The sequence below is a fragment of the Gorilla gorilla genome, chromosome 9 (assembly GCF_029281585.2).
Source record: "Gorilla gorilla gorilla isolate KB3781 chromosome 9, NHGRI_mGorGor1-v2.1_pri, whole genome shotgun sequence".
Classification (NCBI taxonomy): Eukaryota; Metazoa; Chordata; class Mammalia; order Primates; family Hominidae; genus Gorilla; species Gorilla gorilla.
The window spans coordinates 116,173,375-116,196,347 of record NC_073233.2 but is presented as its reverse complement, the minus strand read 5'-3'; the positions used below and the strand labels follow the sequence as shown (position 1 = coordinate 116,196,347).

Here is a 22,973-nt window from a genome sequence, read left to right as displayed (position 1 = left end):
CTAATGAAGGTGGCAAACAAAACAGAATAAATCACTTATACTTTAAAACATAATACCATTTATACCTAGGATGGAAAAGGAATTTGTGAATGAAAATTATATTTTAAGAATAATCTTCTACATATGGGAAGCCTATATGCAAAAATATGATTATTTATAAAGAGATAGGATTGTTTAAAAATAGAGCAGATGCCATCCAATTCAGGTACTATATACTCTGTCAGTGGTTTCACCTGAAATTCAACCCAATCAATAATTACAGACACACAAATAAAGACCACAATAAGACAGAATTTAATACCTAATAGATATAAATTTAAGACATCTGATATTAACTATTGAAAAGGAAGTAGATCAGTAGGATCCACTTAAACCAAGACTATAAAACTAGAAAGTGACAGTCAGGATTAGAACTCAGATTTGCCTACTTCAAGGCCTTAACTTTATGCATTTTATACATATAACATTCAGTTCTGTAAGCAACTTCAATTCTAAAACCATGACAGCTGTGGTGTCTATAACAGTAATAATCTAATACATAAAATAAATACTATCATAAGTGATACTGCCTCTAATATTTACCTATATACATATGCCAGTTTCTTCTTTAATTTTTTTTTTTTTTTTGAGATAGGGTCTCGCTCTGTCGCCTAGGCTGGAGTGCAGTGGCACAATCATGGCTCACTGCAGCCTCTCCCTCCTGGGCTCAAGCGATCCTCCTCCCTCAGCCTCCTGAGTTGCTGGGACTACATGTGCAGGCCACTATGCCCAGCTGATTTATTTTTATTTTTAGTAGAGCTGAGGTCTCACTATGTTGCCCAAGCTGGTCTCAGTCTCCTGGTCACAAGTAATCCTCTCACTTTGGCCTCCCAAAGTGCTGGGATTACATGCGTGAGCCACTGTGCCCAACCTTCTTTACTTTTTTAACTAACACTAGGAACAGTTATACTTTGGCTCCTTCTTCAAATATAAGGCTTCCTACTGATCCACTTCCTTATCAACTACATTTCTGTACACAAATGGGTATAACCGCTTTAAAAAAACAATTTGGGACCAGGTGCAGCAGCTCATGCTTGTAATCCCAGCACTTTGAAAAGCTGAGGTGGGAGGACTGCTTGAACGCAGGAGCTTGGGACCAGCCTGAGCAACATAGCAAGATCTTGTCTCTATTAAAAATAAAAATTAAAAAAAATGAGTTGGATGCAGTGGTGTGTGCCTATAGTTCCAGCTACTTGGAGCTGAGGCAGGAGGATCACTTGAGCCCGGAAGATCAAGGCTACGGTAAGCTATGATTGCACCACTGCACCACAGCCTGGGCGAAATAATGAGACCCAGGCCATTTCAAACAAACAAACATTTGAAAAGAGCAGTTGGGATAATAAAGTGTTTTACTTTATTTTTTACTCTTACTTTCTTATTTTATGTTCTTCCCCATGATCTAGGAGTATATTTATTAGATTCTTATGACAGTTCTAACTCAGTCAGAGGAAAGTGAATTAAATTCACTAGAAATATAGGTAGATAAAGAAATGAACCTTAATTAGTCACAGAAATAAATCAGTCACATTATAGCCATTTTGGATTATAATTTTGGATATTTTATATCCAAAATGAATCTTGAATAGTTTAGAAATTAGTGGTAAATCTAATCTGACTGAAGTTAGGAAATAATTTAATCATTTGAAAAATATTTATCACCCTTAAATTAGGTTCTCAATGCTAGGGCTACTATGGGGAATATACAGAAAATTAAGTATGGACTCTGTCCTATAGGAATTTGCTATCTGTTAAATTTTTATAATACCTAAGTAATAAACATTCCTATTATTTCAGAGCAGGAATTACATATTCCTTTTTAAAAATTTATTATAATTTCACTTTAAAACAAAATTTCTATCTAAAATATCTTTTAAATGGGGAACAGGAGGCAAAATAAATCTTTACTATATACCCTTATTCATACAATGCTAACATTAATTTTAAAAACCAAAAATTCTAAATTCCATTACCTTTTCTCTTGATCATCCATGCTTTTCTTATCTGCATAGATTTCTGCATAGAGTAAAGCTGTAAAGTGAGCAGCACAAGACTGAGCTACCTTGGCAACTTCTAGATAATTTAAATCCAGCCAGAAAGCATCATTAAAAATTGTTCCTGAAGAAGGTCTAAAGAAAAATGAGATATAATGTCATTCACTTTTTTAAACTTCAATATCAAAAGAAAAGCATGTTGATATAGAATACAATGGTAGTAACTGCTTAACAGAAAATTATAAATTCCCAAAAACCACATTTCCCCAATATATACCTATAAACATTATAAGATAACATGGCTGAAGAGTCCTATTTAATTAATCTTTTTGGTTTTTCTTTTTTCCCTCAAACCTATCAGAGAATCTGATAAAACCTGTAGACTATCACCTGATACAAAATTGGGGTTCATATCTGCTCTCTACCAAGAAATCCATGTACCACAGACTAAGAATAGGATACACAGAATAGCTAATACAAATTGCACACAAGCACCCCCCAACACACACTTTAAAACAGTCAATTTAATAAAAATATTGTTTCATCTAAGACACAAATACATGTCTTTCCTATTGTGACTTATTTTCTACTTAATGTATTGCCTAGGTTGAGTTACTTAATAAAAATCTTCCACTGTGTTAATAGGTAGGTCAAGATTGAAAGGGACCATAGATAGTATCTTTTTCAAAACTAGCATTGTAGAGATGGGACATGGTAGTGCTTAAGAGCACTGGTGTTGAAGTACAATACAGGTAGGTTCAAATCTAGCTATATTGCCTACTACCAGCTGTGTGATCTTCAGCAACTTAACTTCTTAAACCTCAGTTTCCTAGTTTCCTTACTTGCAAATGCTGGAATAACATGGACCTTGGAGAATGGGTGCAACAATTAAATAATGCCTGCAAAGCTGATGAATAAGGCACACCCTACTACATAGCAAGCACTCAACTAAAGTTAATTTTCTGAGGAATGTTAAGTTCAGAGAAGTGAAATAATTTCCCCATGGAAAGGAAGACACTGCAGACATTATTCTGATTTTGAAAGATGATAAGACTGAGGTTCAAAGACACCAAGCAATTTTTTTGTTGTTGTTGTTTTATTGTTGTTCTTTGTTTTTGCCCAACATACTGTACAGGATAACAAGTAATTTTCACACAGCACAAGCTTGGACTTGAATGCATGTCTTTACCCGTTTTTCTATATCCCATTCATACTTTCTCCAGGAATATTCTTTAGGATCTTATTCAGCATTAAAATGGAATATGAAGAATTTTTATCTTCTCCAACTCCTGCTAATGTCAACACCATTCTACCCCAATGGTAAGTCTGAAATGAATGACTCAAAGGTAAAACTGCCTCCCAACACCAAGAAAACAAATGCTCTCCACTACATTAAAGCTTCTGATAGGCCTCCTCAGAAGATAATCCGGTATAAAACTCTAAGGTAAAATAACCAGAAGCAAAGACACTGAAAAGCATAAAACTTCTTTTTCTACTAGAGAAGAAGAATGGTTTAAGACTACATAGGAATTCATTTTTTAAGATATTAATGCATTTAGGCTAAAAACATTTCATTTTTCACTCACCTCTCCCTCTCATTCTTTACCAACCACCCCTACCACCACCATACACACTTATGAGACATCGATTCCTACCTATTCAAATTATAGGCCTACTACACTATTTCTTCAGAGTTCTGGTCAACTCTCAAGCAGTATTGATCAGTCAGACCATCCATTCTAGCAATTTCTGTATGCACTGTTAAAAATCTCATGAGAAATAACAGGAACAAAGATACTATACTATAAAACAATTTACCAGAAACAAGAAAATAAACATTGTCACAGCACAGTATTGCCACAGATTTTGAGACCACTGCACACAGTAAAGAAACTTACATCTTAAAATAAAGATACATAAAGAAGACATTTACACAACTCTGTTTACTTCTTAGAACTAAAGCAAAGAGAAAAGTAAAAAGAGGGGTAATACAGCTAAATGTAACTTGGAAAAACACTTGCTCCTATCCCTAACATAGATGAAATAAATTGGAGCCAAGAAGGCTGCATAATTTAACAAAGGTAACATGGTTACTGGTACAGCTGGTACTAGAATTGAGAGTTCTTGACACTGATTTAACCAAACTGCTATCCTGAATATGGATTACTGCAAGGGGATATAAATATCACACAAATTAAATATAACACTTTGCAACAGCTTCACCTAAAATAATCATGTTAAAATTCAGCCGATAGTTAACCAGTTACACTCTAGATCCTAAACGTAAGAAGCAACACTCATTACATTACCTCTTTTGTCTTCTCATGTAGTCCACAACAGCAAGCATTGTTCTTTGTGATTTTTTATCCAAACAGCATCGGAAAAAGTGCTCTGACTCTGACAAACAAAAATATCTCCCCTCAGTCCCAGGCATTCTTGCTTACACACCTTCCTCCTTCTTGTTTATGTGTCTGTCTCTCACTATGTTATAAGGTTCTGGTGGGCAGTACCTAACACAAAATTGGTTCTGAAGGAATTTAATAGGATTTCTTTTGCTTTTAAAAGAAACTGTTATCTTAATAAAAGTGAGAACTTACATTGTAATTTATATTTTATTTCAAAGGAGGACTAATTGATTGATTCAATAAGATCTTTTATGTGCTAGGTCCTCAGTATATAAGCATGAACAAGACAGATCATGTCAGACCACACAGAACTCACTGACTAGCCTGGGACATTACAACACAATATGATAAGTGTTATAATAGGAAAGTTTAAAATGCTACAGAAGCTTAGCAGAGGGAACCTCACCTAGACAAGAAAAGTTTCAAAGAAAAAGTGATACTGGCCAAGTGCAATGGCTCATGCCTGTAATCCCAGCACTTTGGGAGGCCGATGCGGACGGATCACTTGAGGCCAAGTTTGAGACCAGCCTGGCCAACATGGTGAAACCCTATCTCTATTAAAAATACAAAAATTAGCAGGGCATGCTGGCACACATCTGTAATCCCAGCTATTCAGGAGGCTGAGGCACGGGAATTGCTTGAACCTGAGGGGCAGAGGTTTCAGTGAGCCGAAATTGCAACACTGCACTCCAGCCTGGGTGACACAGCGAGACTCTGTCTCAAGAGAAAAAAAGAAAAAAAAAAAGAAAAAAGAAAAAGTGATATCTGAAAGAAGAGTAATAGTCATCAGAGCAGGAAAGGATAGTGCTACAGACAATAATAATAATATCTGAGATGGCTGGAAGCAAGAAATAACTTGGAAAATTTAATGAAAGAATTTCAACTGTGCTAAATCATGGAGCTAGAAAGCAGTAAGGATGCTAAGGGCAGAGAGAAACAAATGGACTAAGTTATTCATAATATGGAATTGGCAAGATTTGGTAATCAGATGAAATACGTGAGAGAGGTTTCTAGAGTAAGCAACTGAGTGCCATTTGTCAAAGAGGTAAGCATTTAAAAAAGTAGGCTGGGGGAAGAGATGAAGAAGATGACACGTTTGCTTTTGGACAGCTGAGTTTGAGATGCACATGGGACGTTTAGTGAAGGCAATGAGGCTTATAGCCATCAGAAAAGATACACCATTTAAATTTTACAAAAATATGTATTTACTTTCCTTTTCAATAACAGAATTTTATATGTGAAGTTTAAATTTTCACTTAAGGTAATAAAAATATTGGCACTGTATACAGATAAAATAAAACAATTACTTTACCTTCCAATGGTTGTGGCATAAATACATAAGTGATAAACATGAAAAAAGTCTTGGCCATGTTCATGATAACAAATTACCAGATTATCATAAACAATGATTACCTTAAACTATGTAATAAAAATTGTTTTTAATAGTACTGTAAATTACATAAAGTTTTAAATGCTTAAATCACTTATACCTGTATTTTCCCAATTAAAGATAAGAGATACATTTTAGATAGTTTACAAAGCCTCTATGAGAATTTTTATTTTAGGATTTTCATTTCAGTGGCCTAAGGAAAATTCATATAAGCACACTCTAGATCATTTAGAGAACAGCCTATAATCTAGTAGGATCACAGGATGGGCATCTATGTCTATGTTTATAATTTATATTTTTCCAAATAGTAGATTTGTAATTGCTGTTAGCCAACAGAAAATAAAATACATAAAATATAAAGCATAGCAAACTGAAGTCTAAATGACATTAGAGTCATGTCAAATGAAGGTTGTAGCAGTAAAACTGAAAGAAACAATTGGAAGAACTGAGTAATCACAACCTTTGCTGAAGTGACTGGAAGGATTGGGAGGAGCAGATTAGTTGTGGCAAAATATCACATTAAATCAACATTTGTATTAGAATTGATTGGTCTTTAAGTACAACAAGTGAATTTGTACCTAGCTTTATGTTTGCATATAAAACACATTAATAATATATAATAAAGACAGTTAACAATAAAGATCTGTGAATTTTGTATCCTTTTATAAAATTTAGGTTTAAAAAACTGACCCATAATGAGCCTTCAAGCATGCATATATGTATTATACATACCCAACCCTTGGTGGAATTTCTTTTGCTATTATGCTCTTGGCATGAGAAATACCCATTATATGTCATAGAAGGAAAGTAGGTTATAAGAGTAAATAAAGTACAGTTCAATTTTTGTTTTAAACAATTAGAAGGATATACACTAAATGTTAATTATAGTTATACAAAGGGTTTTTTTTCTTTTTTTAGACAGTCTCGCTGTGTCGTTCAGTCTGGAATGCAGTGGTGTAATCTTGGCTAGTGAGCCTCAGGAGCCTCTACCTCCTGAGTTCAAGTGATTCTCCTGCCTCAGCCTCCCAAGTAGCTGCAATTATAGGCGCCTGCCACCATGCCCGGCTAATTTTTGTATTTTTAGTAGGGACGGGGTTTCACCACGTTGGCCAGGCTGGTCTTGAACTCCTGACCTGAAGTGATCCACCAACCTTGGCCTCCCAAAGTGCTGGCATTACAGGCGTGAGCCACTGTGCCTGGCCAAAGGCTGCTTTTTAAATTGAGTTGGCCAGAGCTCTGAAAATATGAAAATTCTATTGTATTTGCACCACAGTACCTAAAATATCTGATTGTGTTTGTTTTTTCCATTGCTAGAATGTGGGTGTTTCTTTTTCACATTAATATTGCCAGTGCAAGCACAGTGCCTGACACATATTGAAAGCTCAATTAGTTGACCCATTATCAATAGCCAAAATGTACTGAGGGAATACTATACATCAAGTATTATCCTAGGCACTTTACACACATTATTTCATTGAAAACTTGTTGCAACTGCTGGCAACTTTTATCTCCATTCCATAGATGAAGAAACAAATTTAGAGGTTATAGATTTAATCCTGTAAAGTGCTTTTAGTGGGGTTCCATCTTAAATCCATCTTTCTCTAGAACTGAGAAGTTTACAGTATTAATGTTAAAAATTTAATAGAATACCTGAATCCAAGTTTGCAGGGGTTGTGGATCGGCTCGTTTGCAAGAAGTGTCGAAGACAGCTGGTGAAAAATCCCTGAACATGTGTAGAAAGCAGATTTCTCCATGATTCATTTGTATCTTGGAGTAAAATATCATGAATCAAGTATGGAAGTACAGTCTGACAAAAGTCAGTTTTCACCTAGAATATACAAACAAATCCACCCAATAGTTTGAGTAAAAATGAGTAAAATTAATACATTTTACTTAAAATTTTCATGCCCCGTTGACATATTAAATTTCTAAAAGATGATAGATTAATCTGCCATAAACTCAACATACTGCTAAAAAAACAAACAAAAAACATGTATTAGGTGGTGTTTAAAAAACCACACTAGGCTAGTATATCAATATCAAATATATATGTTAGTGACACTGTAACTGTTTATTTCCAGTCTAGGCCATTACCATAATGAAACAGAATATTGCTTACAAATGAAATTATATCACCACTTTAAATACAATTTCAGAGTTGAAAAGCGTTAGTAACAGAAGGAGTTTTCTGATTTGACAGAAGAGGGAAAAAGGTATCAAAAGTTTAAGACAAAAGTTGGAAATCTGATTTTTATGCATTTTCTAACCTCAGTGAAGAACTACAACAGTCATGTTAAAAATGTTTATTTTTTAATAAGCCCAACTTCTGGGCATAAAATTTGGGTAATTATTTGTGGTATATTCCAAAGAGCAGAAAAGTGCTCCAATACATCTGGCACATTAAAACAGTATTCAGCTTTACTTTTGCTATTCACCGCACTCCATATTTAACATATGAATTAATCATTACACTCCATATCCATCATATTCATCATACTTCACACACATAAGACAGGTTATAGATTAATAATTGCACCCTTTTTCTTTTTCAAACCAAAGACAAGGCAAAACACCAGTTTTAGAGCTAGAGAATTTAAAGTACCAGAAATGGGGTGTGTACATATGTATATTTGGAACATTTTATTTTCTGGCTCAAAGGTAAAACTTCATAAAAATCTTAGCTTTGTTCACTAATGAGAAACAAGCTGTATGTGTGTTCAGGGTACCACTCTGCTGAATTGGTATGAGTGCGGTGTAGTATTGCAGAGAAGGTAATGTTTTATTCACTGTCACTACTATTTCTGTAGAAAATAAGAACTGCTTCTTACATTGCTTTCAATGTGAGTACATTATGAAAATACTTCTCTATCAGTTATCTGTAATCAGCAGATGTTTGACCTTATCAGATGTTGTATTTTCACATTTCTGTTGAATCACATTTGACAGTGCTATAAATTAACTCTGTAAATCTTAGAGCATCATAGTATGCTGTTTTAGATTACACATTTGATGGAAGAGTACAAACTTTGTTTCATTTGGTATGTACCTTTACTCTTTATTGAGATAAATTGTACTATATCCTCAAAAATAAAAAAGCTATGCTGATTGCTGCCCCACTTTTTCTTATTCAAGAAAGCATATCAGGGAAAATAAAGGTGCTCTTATCGGAAGACGTAAACAAAGTTAGAACAGGCTCTTGGTTAATGCAAATAATTTATAATCAGCACTATTTTAACTATCATTAGTATTAGTAACAAATTATTCAAGGCACCCCTTAGAACTCCTCTAGTATGTTGCTATCCCAAAGCTGAAACCTAATGCGTAAAGTTATGACTAAATACGGACGCTCACTTTAATAAATTTACAACAGTTTGAGTGGGGGTGATATTATGTGAAGATGATGTGCAGTATCACAGCACTCTTTAGATAAACAGGTCATAAACAAGGAATTACATCAGACTAATTAATCTTCTTACTTCACACATTGGCTTTAATAATTGAAGAATTTCACATTTTGTGCCTCCACTGTCCAAAAAAGCACAAGTCAGTGTCTTTATCCAAATGTCATGATTTTCACTTAGAGGAATCCACAGATTTATATCATCCAGGCCTTCAAAAGGGTTTTCTTTGTCAAATCTGGGTACTTCTAAAAACTAGAAAGAAAGGGATTAGAAAATGTAAATAAGAGAAGTGGAAATCATTGTACCTTTCCTACACAAAATGAGTATAACAAATCTGTTTCTGAATAAAGCTAAATACAGTTAAAACTAAATCTGGAGGCAATGTTTACCTTTTAAGATGAAAACATTTATGTTTATACAAGAGGCAGAGTGGTATGGCAAAAACTGCTGCTTTAGGCAGCAGAAAAATTAGGTTCTACTCTCAGCTCTGTCACTCATTAGTAGCATATTACACAAATCACAAACTCTGACTCATCTGTCTCTTGAACAAAACTAGACCACATCTACCACAGAGACTTGATTTCAAAATGAAATGAGATTTTAAAATGTTAGAATTATAATGCCTTCCAGGTTATATTATTAGTTTCATTAACAGTTTATATTACCAGTAATTTTACTAACACCAAAATTATATTTATGATGCACTGAAAGTACTGCTTCAATGTTGGGTTTCTGCCCTGAAATTAAATTGGTGAAAACTAAACTGTGTATTTCTCAGTCACTTTATGAAAAGAAGATAGCAAAGAGGAATGCTTAGACTAAGGAAGGAACAAGTGTTCTTAAACATGCTTCACAGAATACTTACAGTGGAACCTTATTACGATATCAACATGGAAAAAGGGAAAAGTCTATGGGTCATCCTATATTTCACCAGGGGATTGTGATACGTTAACTTGACATGGAAATAAACACTTGTGGATCACAATAACTATAAACCATACGCAGAGCTAACAGCTTTCATGGGAGCAAAATAGGGCTTTCTATTTCTAAAAAAATAAGGTCTGTCTTTAAGAATTTCCCCTCCCCCAAAAATCAACTACTATTTCCTCAGGTTACCTATCTCAGCTTTTCCACACTGCCATAATAAATTAAAAATAACACATTCCCTGGATTTATGAAATATGGCTTACATTACTTATAGGAAAGGTTAATAGTTAGTACAACACTATTTCAAGCAATTTAACAGTCATGACCCACAGCAAACAGAACTGTTTTAGATATGCTGGGTATTCAATAAACATTTATTACTTAAGAGACCTTTTTTCTTGATGTTCTAAAAGGCTGTAGATAGGCCAGCATTGGATCTGTTGTCATCTTATAAATCTCCCAGAAACTATGTCCAGTCTTTGTGGCTAAAATGTTTTTCAAACAGGTAACAGCTGCTGATCGAACTTTGACACTGAAAAAAACAATTCAAATGCCTATCAAGTACACCAGTTATTAATCTTGATGAATGTTAACCTCCACTGAAAAAATTTCAAAACTAAAATTTAAAATTTGTATTAGGAAACTTTACATTTACAAAATTCTCCAATATCAAACAAAAATATCAAAGGACTTTCACTAGTCATTCAGTAAACTGGAATTACTAATCACTGCAACTGCAATTCCCTTCATTCAATACAGTTTAATTGTTACTATAAATTAAAAAGACTCAAGAAATACTTGAAAATAATATGTTCTAATACATATAAGTAATAAAAATTCTGGGAATCCTTTTGTCCACATCTTCATATGCTAAAGTCCCTTGAAGATCTAAAGTTTTTCCCTGTTAAAGAAAAATACAAAAAACTTGTACCTGCTTCCTAGTATTCTTAAGTTGAAGTCACACTAATATTTCTGTGCATTTGTTTCAGAAAAACCAATTTCGAATTACTATGAAATGAATGAAACATTTAATGCTCGCAAATTTTCTGTGGCACTCTCTTCAAAAACTGTGCTTGATATACCTTGATATACATTTAAAAAATGAGATGAACTGGCTGAGTGTGGTGTGGCTGAGTGTGGTGTGAGTGTTATGTGCACATAAACCTTGCACATTAGGAGGCTGAGGCAGGAGGATTGCTTGAGCCCAAGAATTTGGGGTTACAGTCAGCTATGATCTATGATGTATGATCATGCCACTGCACTCCAGCCTGGGTGATAGAGCGAGACCCTGTCTCAAAAAAAAAAAAAAAAGAAAAAAGAGAGAGATGAATTAATACATGTTAACACAAGGATAGACGGATGGCTAGCAAGGACAGCATAAAATATAGATACTATATGATAAGTATATGGGTGTTTACTATAAAATTATTTCCATTTTGCTGTATGTTTAAAACTTTTTATAATAAAATGTTTGGAAAGAAACCATACAAATTTGTTTAATGAAACAAAAACAACAACAAAAGAAAGAAATATACAGGTATGTTAAATCAATAATGGAAACATGGCAGTTAGACATTACTGCCAATCATTTATTCCTCAAGAGAAGGAGGAAGGGAAGTACAGAAAAAAATCAAAACACGTATTTATCTTAGAAAGGTGCCTGGTTGTGAGGAAAACCCTTTGAGCCTACCATCAAATATGGTGGTGATGGAGTACTCAAAGATACCAATCAATCAATCAACAAATAAATAAGAGAGAGAAAGAGCATGCACGCAAAAGTAATCTCAACCAACCAGTTGAAATTTTGATATGTGGTGCAATTCTGCTTTGCACAGAGAATAAATAAGCAATAGAAGACCCTGTCTGATTAGCTTAAGACTTCTAGGATTATAAAACAACCTCTCTGCTTTACGACTTATTTTAAAAGGATCAAAATAAGGCCTCGCTTAGAGGAGAGTGGCACCTCTGATACTGACAAGAGCCTAAAACATCTCCCTTTATATTCCCCTATCTTAATTTTCTGTGTAGAACCATCTGGCATTTTTCTTATTTATCGCTTATTTGTCTAGTCCCACTAAAATTTTAACAGGGACCTTGTCTGGAATGTTCACCATTATATCAAGTGTCTGGCACACAGTAGGGTAAATAATTATGTGAATTAATAAAAATAAAAGAATTTTCATAAAGACACTGAGATTTAAAAAAAGGACAAAGCTTTAGTTACTGAGAATATCAATTTGTGTGAAGTATCATTCTCCATGAATGTCATATTGAGATTACATATAAGGTATCAATAAATACTCACCAATCTTCTACCAGTGTGTTATTCAGGTAGGTCAGCATTATGAAGGTCCACTGAAGTTCTTTATCTTCAAATAACTTAAGGGCCTTGGTATAAGATGCATCTTTACTATGTTGTATAGCTATGGTAGAGAAATCTATAGGACCCACTTCTCCCAAGCAGCTTCCAACAGCCTCTACATATAGAAATTCTACTTCAGTAGAGTCATAGGTAAGAGATCATACATAAAACTGAAATTTTCTAATTTCAAAACTATAATGCTGTTTTGCTGTACTTCAAGAATTAACCTTAAGGCCGAGTGCGGTGGCTCACGACTGTAATCCCAGCACTTTGGGAGACAGAGGCGGGCGGATCACCTGAGGTCAGGAGTTCGAGACCAGCCTGGCCAACATGGTAAAGCCCCATCTTTACTAAAAATACAAAATTAGCCGGGCGTGGTGGCGCAGGCCCGTAATCCCAGCTACTCAGGAGGTTGAGGCAGGAGAATCACTTGAACCCAGGAGGCGGAGGCTGCAGTGAGCCAAGATGGCACCACTGCACTCTAGCCTGGGTGACAAAAGAAAAAAAAAGAGAGAGAGAGAGAGAGAATCAACCTTAAAACTGTTAAAATTTTTGTTGAGGTATCACACAAATTCCATAATCTTAAACACACAGTTCAATGAAAATTTATACATACAAATACACATTTTTTCTGCCTGTGTTCTCCCTAACCAGATGAAGATAGGACATTTTCAGCAACCCAGAGGGCTCTTCGTGCTCTTTCCATCATGATGGTATTTACTAAAATATGTTCACAAATTTTTTGAGAGCCCTTTTTTCAAAGGGTAGAGCCTAGCTTCCCTCCCGTTGAGTGTGGGCTGTACTTAGTGACTCACGTCTAACAAACAGAATGTATATAAGTTTTTCACCTCTTTGATTAAATTTATTCCTGGGTATTTATTTCTTTTAGATGCTATCGTAAATGGAATTGCTTTTCTAATTCTTTTTGGATTGTGCACTGCTAGTATATACAAACACCACTAATTATGTGTTGATCTTGTACCCTGCAACTTTGCTAAATTCATTTATTAGCACTACAGTAGCTTTCTTGTGGATTCTCTGGGATTTTCTATACATAAGATCATGTCGTCTGTAAATACAGATAGTTTTACTTCCTTTCTAATTGGCATGCTTTTAATTTCTTTTTCTTGTTTAATTGCTCTGGCTAGAACTTCCAGTACATTGTTGAACAGCAGTAGTGAAAGTGGACAGCCTTGTCTCATTCCTGATCTTAGAGGGAAAGCTGTGAGAACAAACCACATTAATTTTATGCTACAGAGGAAAGCCACTTAGGGCTTCTGTTGTAAATCAGGTCTGTCCCTAAAAGCAGTGCCACTATGGACAAGGAGGCAAATATGTTGGTTAAAGAAAACTTCTACAGTTCTGGTAAGATTCTGTTTCTTAGTCTGGGTGCTACATGTACAAGTGTACTCTGCAAACATTCTTCAAGCTAGATATTTTTGATCTGTATACTCTTCTGTATGTAGGATATATCTCAATTTTTTAAAATCTACAAAAAGAGGAAGTACTATAGATATTAGGCTCCTACTGAGAAGTTAAGGCTGTTGAAGAAAGATAGTAGAATCTGTGAAACACTACTTATTCCTATTTTTCTAATTTGAAACAAAACCATCACTAGAGCTTCAAGCTGACTTTAACCAGGTGATTTCTCCATCCCGTGGTCACTAAATCTAAACACCTAAACTAGAGATGATGTTGGCTTCTTATTTTACATTAGGTTTCCCCTCAAATGGCTGTAGGAAAGGACTTGAATGATTTTTAATTATTTAAGTTTAATCTAGCCAAGTCTTCATTCTTATGTCTGTTACATAACAAAAGACACTGAGTACCTGTCAGTTATAATGTATTTATAAAATATATCGGCAGTCAATTTATTTGGAACTTAACTCTAAAAACAAGTATTTCTGACTTTCCTAAATATTTACAAGGCATTTTCAAATTAAGTTATACACATATGTAAATCTCTAACTTTTCATTTTATATGAATATTTAAGGAAGAAAAGTACAAAAGGGGCATTTTTAGGGACATTTTAATTAAATAGGCATGTAACTTAGCTAGCATCTCATATTTCCCCAATATCCCAAATGACAAACCCTCACTTATTTTGAAGATATAATAAAGATAACCACTCATATAATAAAGATGACCACCACATAACTCACATTCATTCCGCCAATACAATCATGCTTTGCTTAATGACACAGATATGTTCTGAGAAATGTGTCACTGGGCAATTCTGTCATTGCATGAACATCACAGAATATACTGACACAAACCTAGATGGTATAGTCTACTACACACCTAGGCTACAAACCTGTATAGCATGTTACTATACTGAATACTACAGGCAACAGAAATCACACAGTAAAAATACAGTATTATAATCTGTCCTATATGTGATCCCCAGTTGACTGAAATGTCACGCAGTGCATGACTGTAGTTTACCTAGAACTTCTTTTTCACCAGTGTGGTTTATTGCCATCTTGGATAACTGCAACAAATTGACAACTAGTTTCACCATAATCCCATCTTGTGGATTATCTAGAAATAATTTTTTAAAAATTAGTTTAAACTGGCATGAAGACAACACTTTTGTTTATAATTACATATATATTAAATTATCTGACTAGAAAACTTCTATAAAGTTTAAAAAAGGTTTTAAGTCATGAGTAGCTCAAAAAATATGTAGGGAATGAATCTGAACTTCCTTAATACAACAGATTCTTTTGAAAGTGATTAGCAATATCTGACAACAGAGAAAATAAAATGTCTTAAACAAATTGTGCAGCTAAGTCAACACCTTAGCAAAATCACAAACAGAAGCACAAGAATCATTCAACACTAAAGCTAGAAGGGACTTTGGGAGCCTGCTTGGCTTTTTAACATCTAACATTTAGAGTTTAGACCAGCACTGTCCCACAGAACTTTCTGCAATGATGGAAATGTCTATAATCTACACTGTCCAATGATCACTACTGACCAAATGTACTACTGAGAACTTGATATGTGTTCAGTACCAGTGAAAAAACTGAACTTCAAATTTCGTTTAATTTTACTTCACTTAAATAGCCAAATGGCTACTGGCTATAATGCACAAGGCAGATCTCTAGCCCATAAAATACTCAAGAACACAAGTACAAGAAATAATGGTGTTTCTATTTACATACATTTTATATATCTCAAATGTATTAGAAACTCTATGCTCAGATAGTCAAAACTAAAATTCATTTTAAAAAGTACTGAGAGTAAAAACAACACAAGAGAAATATGAAATTAGGCCAGACGTGGTGGCTCACGCCTGTAATCCCAGCACTTTGGGAGGCCGAGGCAGATGGATCACTTGAGGTCAGGAGTTCGAGACCAGCCTGGACAACATGGTGAAACCTCGTCTCTACTAAAGATACAAAAAATTGGCTAGGCATGGTGGCACACACCTGTAATCTCTGCTACTTGGGAGGCTGGGGCAGGAGAATCACTTGAACCCAGGAGGTGGAGGTTGCAGTGAGCTGAGATTGCGCCACTGCACTCCAACCTGGGCGACAGAGTGAGACTTCGTTTCAAAAAAAAAAAAGAAATATGAAATTAATTGGTATAGGAAGATGAAAATCAAAACACAAAGTAGAAAGTTTCCCAAATACGGTAATAATGTACATTTCAAATCAAATTAACAAGCAAGCTAGAAAAACTTACAAATACATACTTACATATATATACACACACATAACACATATGACTAAAGTATTAAAATGAGACATTTCTTTCATTCAGGTAAACTGGACTAGAAGACAAGACTAACTTTAACTTGTATGTCTGGCTCTAAGGAATTAAAATTTTCTTTTATATGGTTGGAAGGTGTTAAAAATGTTTAAGCATGGGCCAGGCGCGGTGGCTCATGCCTGTAATCCCAGCACTTTGGGAGGCTGAGGTGGGCGGATCGCCTGAGCTCAGGAGTTTGAGACCACCCTGGCCAACATGGTGAAACCCCGTCTCTACTAAAAAAAATACAAAAAATTAGCCAGGCGTGGTGGCAGGTGCCTGTAATCCCAGCTACTAGGAAGGCTGAGGCACGAGAATCTGAGCTCGGGAGGTGGAGGTTGCAGTGAGCTAAGATAGCGCCACTGCATTCCAGCCTGGGCAACAAGAGCGAAACTCCGTCTTAAAAAAAAAAAAAGAAATCAAAAATGTTTAAGCATGGCTAGACGCCGTGGCTCACGCCTCTAATCCCAATGCTTTGTGAGGCTAAGGCAGGAGGATCGCTTGAGGCCAAGAATTCGAGACCAACCTAGGCAACATAGTGGGACCCCTGTCCCTACAAAAAATAAAAAAAAAAAATAAAGTAGCTAGGTGTAGTGGTGTGTGCCTGTAGTACCAGCTATTCAGAAGGCTGAGACAGGAGAATTCCTTGTACCCAGGAATTCAAGGTCATAGTAAGTTATGATGGTGCCACTACACTCCAGCCTGGGTGACAGAGTGAGACTCTTAAAAAAAAAAAAACTCTGTCTCTTAAAAAAAAAAATTTAGGCAGTAGAAAAACATGATCATATTTGGGTTTAGAGAAATCATCTGGCAGAGGATGAATAAAATAGGAAGAGTTCAGGGTGAGAAGACCAGTTAGGACCAGTTTTACAGTTAGATGAGAAATGAGGGTCTGAACTAAATGATGAGAGTCTGAACTAAGTCTGTGACAATGAAACCAAGAGCAAGACTTTACAAAATATTCTTTCAAAAAGAAACAGTTAGAAATAACCCATGTCATTAAAATTAGCACCCTGAGAAGCTCTCATAATGTCCACCATCTGATCCTTATGTAGTTCCAGTTGTCTTCGAAGATCCTTTAGTCCTTCAAGTCTTGTCAATGGAAGTGCATCATAAACACTTACTGAGAGAAAATGGTTAATTTCCTAAAAGAGAAAATGTAACTTGCTTTTAACATGTATTGGTTAAGCCTGTGAAATAAAACTTAATAAAAGAAAAAAATTCGTTAAGTGCCATTTATAGACACTGACTCATGTCTCTATTACTACCAAACAAGGAAGAAATAAATGATTTCTTCCACTGCAAACCCTACAATGTTTTAATACTCTTTTTTAGACAGAGTCTCGCTCTGTCACCAAGGCTAGAGTGCAGTGGCACTATCAAGGCTCATTGCTACCTCCGCCTCCCAGGTTCAAGTGATTCTAATGTCTCAGCCTCCCGAAAAGGTGGCATTTACAGGAATGTGCCACCACGCCCAGCTAATTTTGTGTTTTTAGTAGAGATGGGGTTTTGTCATGTTGGCCAGGCTGGTCTCGAACTCCTGACCTCAGATGATCTGCCCGCCTTAGCCTTCCAAAGCACTGGGATTACAGGCGTGAGCCACTGCACCCAGCCTAATCTTTTAAATTCTAATAGACTCTCTCATGGTAACACAGATTTCAAGATTGTTACAGCATACTCAACTGGAGGAAAATGCTTAAATTTCTCTTTAGTAGTATAACTTTACATCTTAACATATTTAAATATGTTTTTATATTTACATAGAGTCAAATACAGACTATAATTTAAAAATTATAATTAAGATATGTATGGAAGAATATACCTAAACATAGAAGAATATACCTAAACATAATTTCGAGGTTTATAAAGATTAAAACTTAAAATATGCTTTCAAAAGTTAAACATTATCTCTAACACAAACATTAAATTGACATTGAAAAGATCCATTGGTAGTTTTGAGCTATCAGTGGACCTTAGGATCTTATGTGTTAAAATCAAAACTATTTTACGTCACATTCCTTGAAAACTTAAATTTGGATCTTTACCAGGAAGTTTTGTTATTTATACTTTGGCTTCAATGCAAAGAGATACATTAAGATTCATTTTTTTATTTCTTAAGTAGGTAGATCTCATGTTACACACACACAAGTATGTGTGTATATACATATATATATATATTTTGTTTGTTTGTTTTTTGTTTTTTGCTTTTTTTTTTTTTTGAGACAGGGTCTCACTCTGTCATCCAGGCTGGAATGCAGTGGAGCAATCTTGGCTTATTGCAGCCTTGACCTCCAGGGCTCAGGTGATCCTTCCATCTCAGTTACCTGAGTAGCTGATTCTACAAGCACATATCACCATGCCCGACTAATTTTTTGTAGAGACGGGGTTTCGCCATGTTGCCCAGGCTGGTCTTGAACTCCTGGGCTCAGGCAATCCTCCTGCCTCAGCCTCCCAAAGTGCTGAGATTATAGGCATGAGCCAATGTGCCTGGCCTACATATATATTTTTAATCACAATTAAAGAAAAGATTCCATTTTTTACTGCTAGAGCATTACAGATTTTTGAAAAGTACTACTGTCTATGTTCTCTAATAAAAAATAGTAGATGATGAAATTTTTATTACCTCCAAGAGTGAAAAGGGTCCTCTACTGTATTTGATTTTTTGCTGAGTAATACGCAAATCCTTAAAAACAACATGGTCAGGAAAAGGATCTAAAAGCTTAATCGTGAGATAGAGGTTTTCATTATCCTTGTTATCTATCACTAAGTATTTCAACAAGTCCAATACCTAAATATAATTTAAAAAGAAAAAATTATAAGGAGAGAAATAATTTTAAAGTAAGCCAACAAAACTTACTGTAATAAATGATAAAATCTATTAACCTAGATCAGATTAAATGTTCTAATTACATCTAAGATACCCAGCTTTTAGTTTCTGTGTTTTCAAATAATTCAATAACTATGTAAGGTACTACTACAAGATGGGTACTGAGGTTAAAAAAAATGCCAATATTAATGAAACAGTTTATATAAGTAGTAACTCAAATACCACCATAACGTTGCAAACTGCTATCCCTAGTTTTGACTGCCTCTCTACTTCAGCATAGTAGATAAAATTATCAAAAGTACCAAGTGCTCTGTAATTGATTACAAAGGTTAATTCATTAAGAATATTTTTCCAATCATTTTACAAAAAATATTCTCAATAAAATCACCAATTATACCAAGTAAACATGAAACACTCAAATCCTTCTAACAATACTTTATATATTTTAAATACCATTTTGAAGATGAGTCAGAAAATTACCTGTTTCTGAACCTCCACCTGCTCATACACAAGGGGTATAAGTGTACCAACAATAACATGAAGATGGTTTTCTAGAGCATCCTTACAGTAAGTCACGGCTGTCTGGCAAACCTGACTTAATAAGTCACAACAAAGGGAGAAGCTACGTAATGACACATCCATGATACAAGAAGGCCTAATATAGGGAGAAAAAAAAAAACCAACAACCAGTAAGTTCTGGAAAATTACTCTGAAATAAATTCATTCAGAAGTCCTTTTGTTCAGCATCTCTAATTCTTACATGCCTTGACATAAATATTTTAATGGCTTATAAGCCAAAAAGAGAAGTCACATCAGCAAAATGCAGAATAGGCAGCTCTAAGCTTCCATCCTTTAACAGAAACATTGAAAAACAGGCAAAATTGTCAGAACTAATTTTGTTAGAATTCTGTAAAATAGTCAAAGCTTTACAGTAATCAGGAAAATATTCAATCAAGAAAAATGCAACTGAAAAACAGCAGGAAAGCTTCGTGGTGACTTTACTTGTCCTTGCCCACCCCTACCCCAGCATGGCAACAATCACAACAGCAGTGGCCTATATCCTCGGTGTGAGACACTGGCTCACGGTAGTTCATGGAGCTAAGTAGATTAGTTGCAAACTATTGTATATGTCTATTCTAACCTGTCTGGAACCAAGGACTGATGTAAAGTGCATAGCTCTGTTTTGTTTAACTTCATACCAGCTACAAAAGATATGGGTGTTGCTTGAAACTTTGTAAGGCGGACCAACAACCTGCAAGTGCATAGGGCAAAAGATTACTGTTGAGACATACAAGAGGCAGCCTAAAGCCTAGGAGTAGCTGGGGAGAGTATTTCTTTGGGAAATTAGTATATTCAAAAGCACCCACAAATTAGGGGGAATTCAGAAAGCCACGCACATGCTCAAGATAAGACTCTTGCTCAGAAAAGACCAGAGAAGACCCTAAGCTTGTATTTGGGGCTGATCCCAAGCAATGCAAGCATGGCTAAGTGTTGAAGAAGAATCCTAGCATAAAGCCAATCTGCAAACACTAGGAAAAGTTTTCTCCTCTCATGCTTCCTCATCCCAACACTCTTGGTATCCAAGGAAATCTCTATCAAACACTATCTAAACACAAGCTAAAGTACAAAGTTTTCAATGACCACACAAGGCAAGACAGAAAAGGACATATATTGTACAACTCTAGATTAAAATATCTACAATAGGCAAATTCATTGAGACAGAAAATAGATTAGTTTCTCAACGGCCAGTGGGGAGGGGGAATGTGGAGTTATTGCAGAATGAGTAGAGAGGTTCAGTCTGAGATAATGAAAGTTTGGACATAGACAGTGGTGATGGCTGCACAACAATGGAAATGTAATTGATGCCACAGAACTGGCCATTTAATGGCGAAAATAAAAAATTTTATGTTACATAGTTTACCACAATAAAAAAGACCTTAAAAAATAGAAATCTCATTAAAATCAATGGAAAAGATCAGAGATGCTAAATTGAACAACCCCAATTCTTGTTTTGTTTTTGTTTTTTCTTTTTTTTCTTGAGACGGAGTCTTGCTCTGTCGCCCAGGCTGGAGTGCAGTGGTGCGAATTCGACTCACTGCAAGCTCTGCCTACCTGGTTCTGGCCATTTTCCTGCCTCAGCCTCCTGAGTAGCTGGGACTACAGGCACCTGCCACCACACCCGGCTAATTTTTTTGTATTTTTAGTAGACACGGGGTTTCACCGTGTTAGCCAGGATGGTCTCGATCTCCTGACCTTGTGATCCACCCGCCTCAGCCTCCCAAAGTGCTGGGATTACAGGCGTGAGCCACTACGCCCGGCTGAACAACCCCAATTCTATAGTAACGTTTATTTGAGGCCATCGATAGCTAGAATATTAGTATTAAAATGTTGAAGATCCTTCTTAAGATTTCTAGAATTGGAGAAGTAGTGCTTTTTTTTTTTTTTTTATTGAGCGAAAGTCTCACTCTGTTGCCCAGGCATGAATGCAGTGGTGCAATCAAGGCTCACTGGCAGCCTCAAACTCTTGAGCTCAAGCCATCCTCCTACCTCAGCCTCCTAAGTAGCTAGAACTACAGGCGCATATCATCATACTTGGATAATTTTCTTTTTTTTTTTTTTTTTGAGACAAGAGTCTCGCTCTGTCTCCCAGGCTGGAGTGTAGTGGCACAATCTTTGCTCACTGTAACCTGCAACCTCTGCCTCCTGAGCGCAAGTGATCCTCCCACCTCAGCCTCCGGAGTAGGTGAGACTACAGGTGCATGCCACAATCCCTGGCTAATTTTTTTAAAAATTTTTGTAGAGATGGGGTTTCACATCATGTTGCCCAGGCTGGTCTCTAACTCCTGGGCTCAAGCAATCTACCTACCTCAACCTCCCAAAGTGCTGGGATTATAGGTGTGAGCTACCACACCTGGCCCTAATTTTCTTTTTTAAAAAATTTTTAGTAGAAACGAGGTCTGCTATGTTTCCCAGGCAAGTAGTGCAATTATTAAAAACTAATAGGTAAATATAATAGACATCTTAAAAAGCAAAATTCAGAAAGCAACATTCTGGTATCTACCTCTTAGAAGCATATAAACTTTCAATTAAAAGAACAGGATAGGTTGGGCATAGTAGCTCATGCCTGTAATCCCAGCACACTGGGAGGCTGAGGCTGACAGTTCGCTTGAGCCCAGGAGTTTGAGACCACCCTGGGCAATATGGTGAAACCCCACTTCTACAAAAAACACAAAAAATTAGTCAGGCATGGTGGTATGCTCCTATAGTCCCAGCTACCCGGCAGGGTGAGGAGGAAGGATAATCTGAACCCAGGAGGTTGAGGATGCAGTGAGCCGTGACTGCACCCAGCCTGGGTGGACAGAGTGAGTCTTTGTCTCAAAACAAAACAAAGCAAAAAAACAGGAAGAACAGGATAGAAAGACTGCTTATATATTGGTCTAAATATGTTATTTACCTTTGGTTGATATAGTGAATCAAAGTATAAATAACATCTCGAAGAACAAAGGCCCAAGCTCCTCCTAAGCCACTTTTTATATCTTTCAGTAATAAACCAACAAACAGGTGGTATATTTTAAGAATTCTGTGTTTCTTATAAACATTATTTGTTTCAGCTGCTTGCTCACATATGGCAAGAAGAATTTTCTGATAGGAATCCTAGAAAATAAACAGATTTAGTAAAAACTTGTTTAATTAGATACTTGGCTACAATAAATACACTTTATATTTTTTCTTCAAATATTTGAATACCTACACATTTTATATTTAAAATAACTAAATAACAGAATTTAATTTGGGTTTGATATCAAGTACAAAATGTTACATTAAGAAAATTACTAACTTAAACTATTGCCAATGTATTTAATTTTCAGAAAGT

General features: G+C 35.6%; 1 protein-coding gene across 4 annotated transcripts in view; it reads right to left on the bottom strand.

The window, feature by feature from the left end:
- ATM (ATM serine/threonine kinase) overlaps positions 1–22,973 on the bottom strand; it is a 140,265-nt gene that overhangs the window by 56,824 nt on the left and 60,468 nt on the right. For all 4 annotated transcript variants that reach the window (XM_063693499.1, XM_031015936.3, XM_063693500.1 and 1 more), the window contains 11 exons: positions 22,554–22,753; positions 19,580–19,754; positions 18,896–19,060; positions 17,285–17,417; positions 14,962–15,057; positions 12,459–12,630; positions 10,544–10,685; positions 9,302–9,478; positions 7,476–7,653; positions 4,340–4,427; positions 2,010–2,165 (listed from right to left, as the gene is read on the bottom strand). In XM_063693499.1, the coding sequence (XP_063549569.1) occupies positions 2,010–2,165; positions 4,340–4,427; positions 7,476–7,653; positions 9,302–9,478; positions 10,544–10,685; positions 12,459–12,630; positions 14,962–15,057; positions 17,285–17,417; positions 18,896–19,060; positions 19,580–19,754; positions 22,554–22,753 (1,682 nt within the window). The remainder of the gene's footprint in view (positions 1–2,009; positions 2,166–4,339; positions 4,428–7,475; positions 7,654–9,301; positions 9,479–10,543; positions 10,686–12,458; positions 12,631–14,961; positions 15,058–17,284; positions 17,418–18,895; positions 19,061–19,579; positions 19,755–22,553; positions 22,754–22,973) is intronic.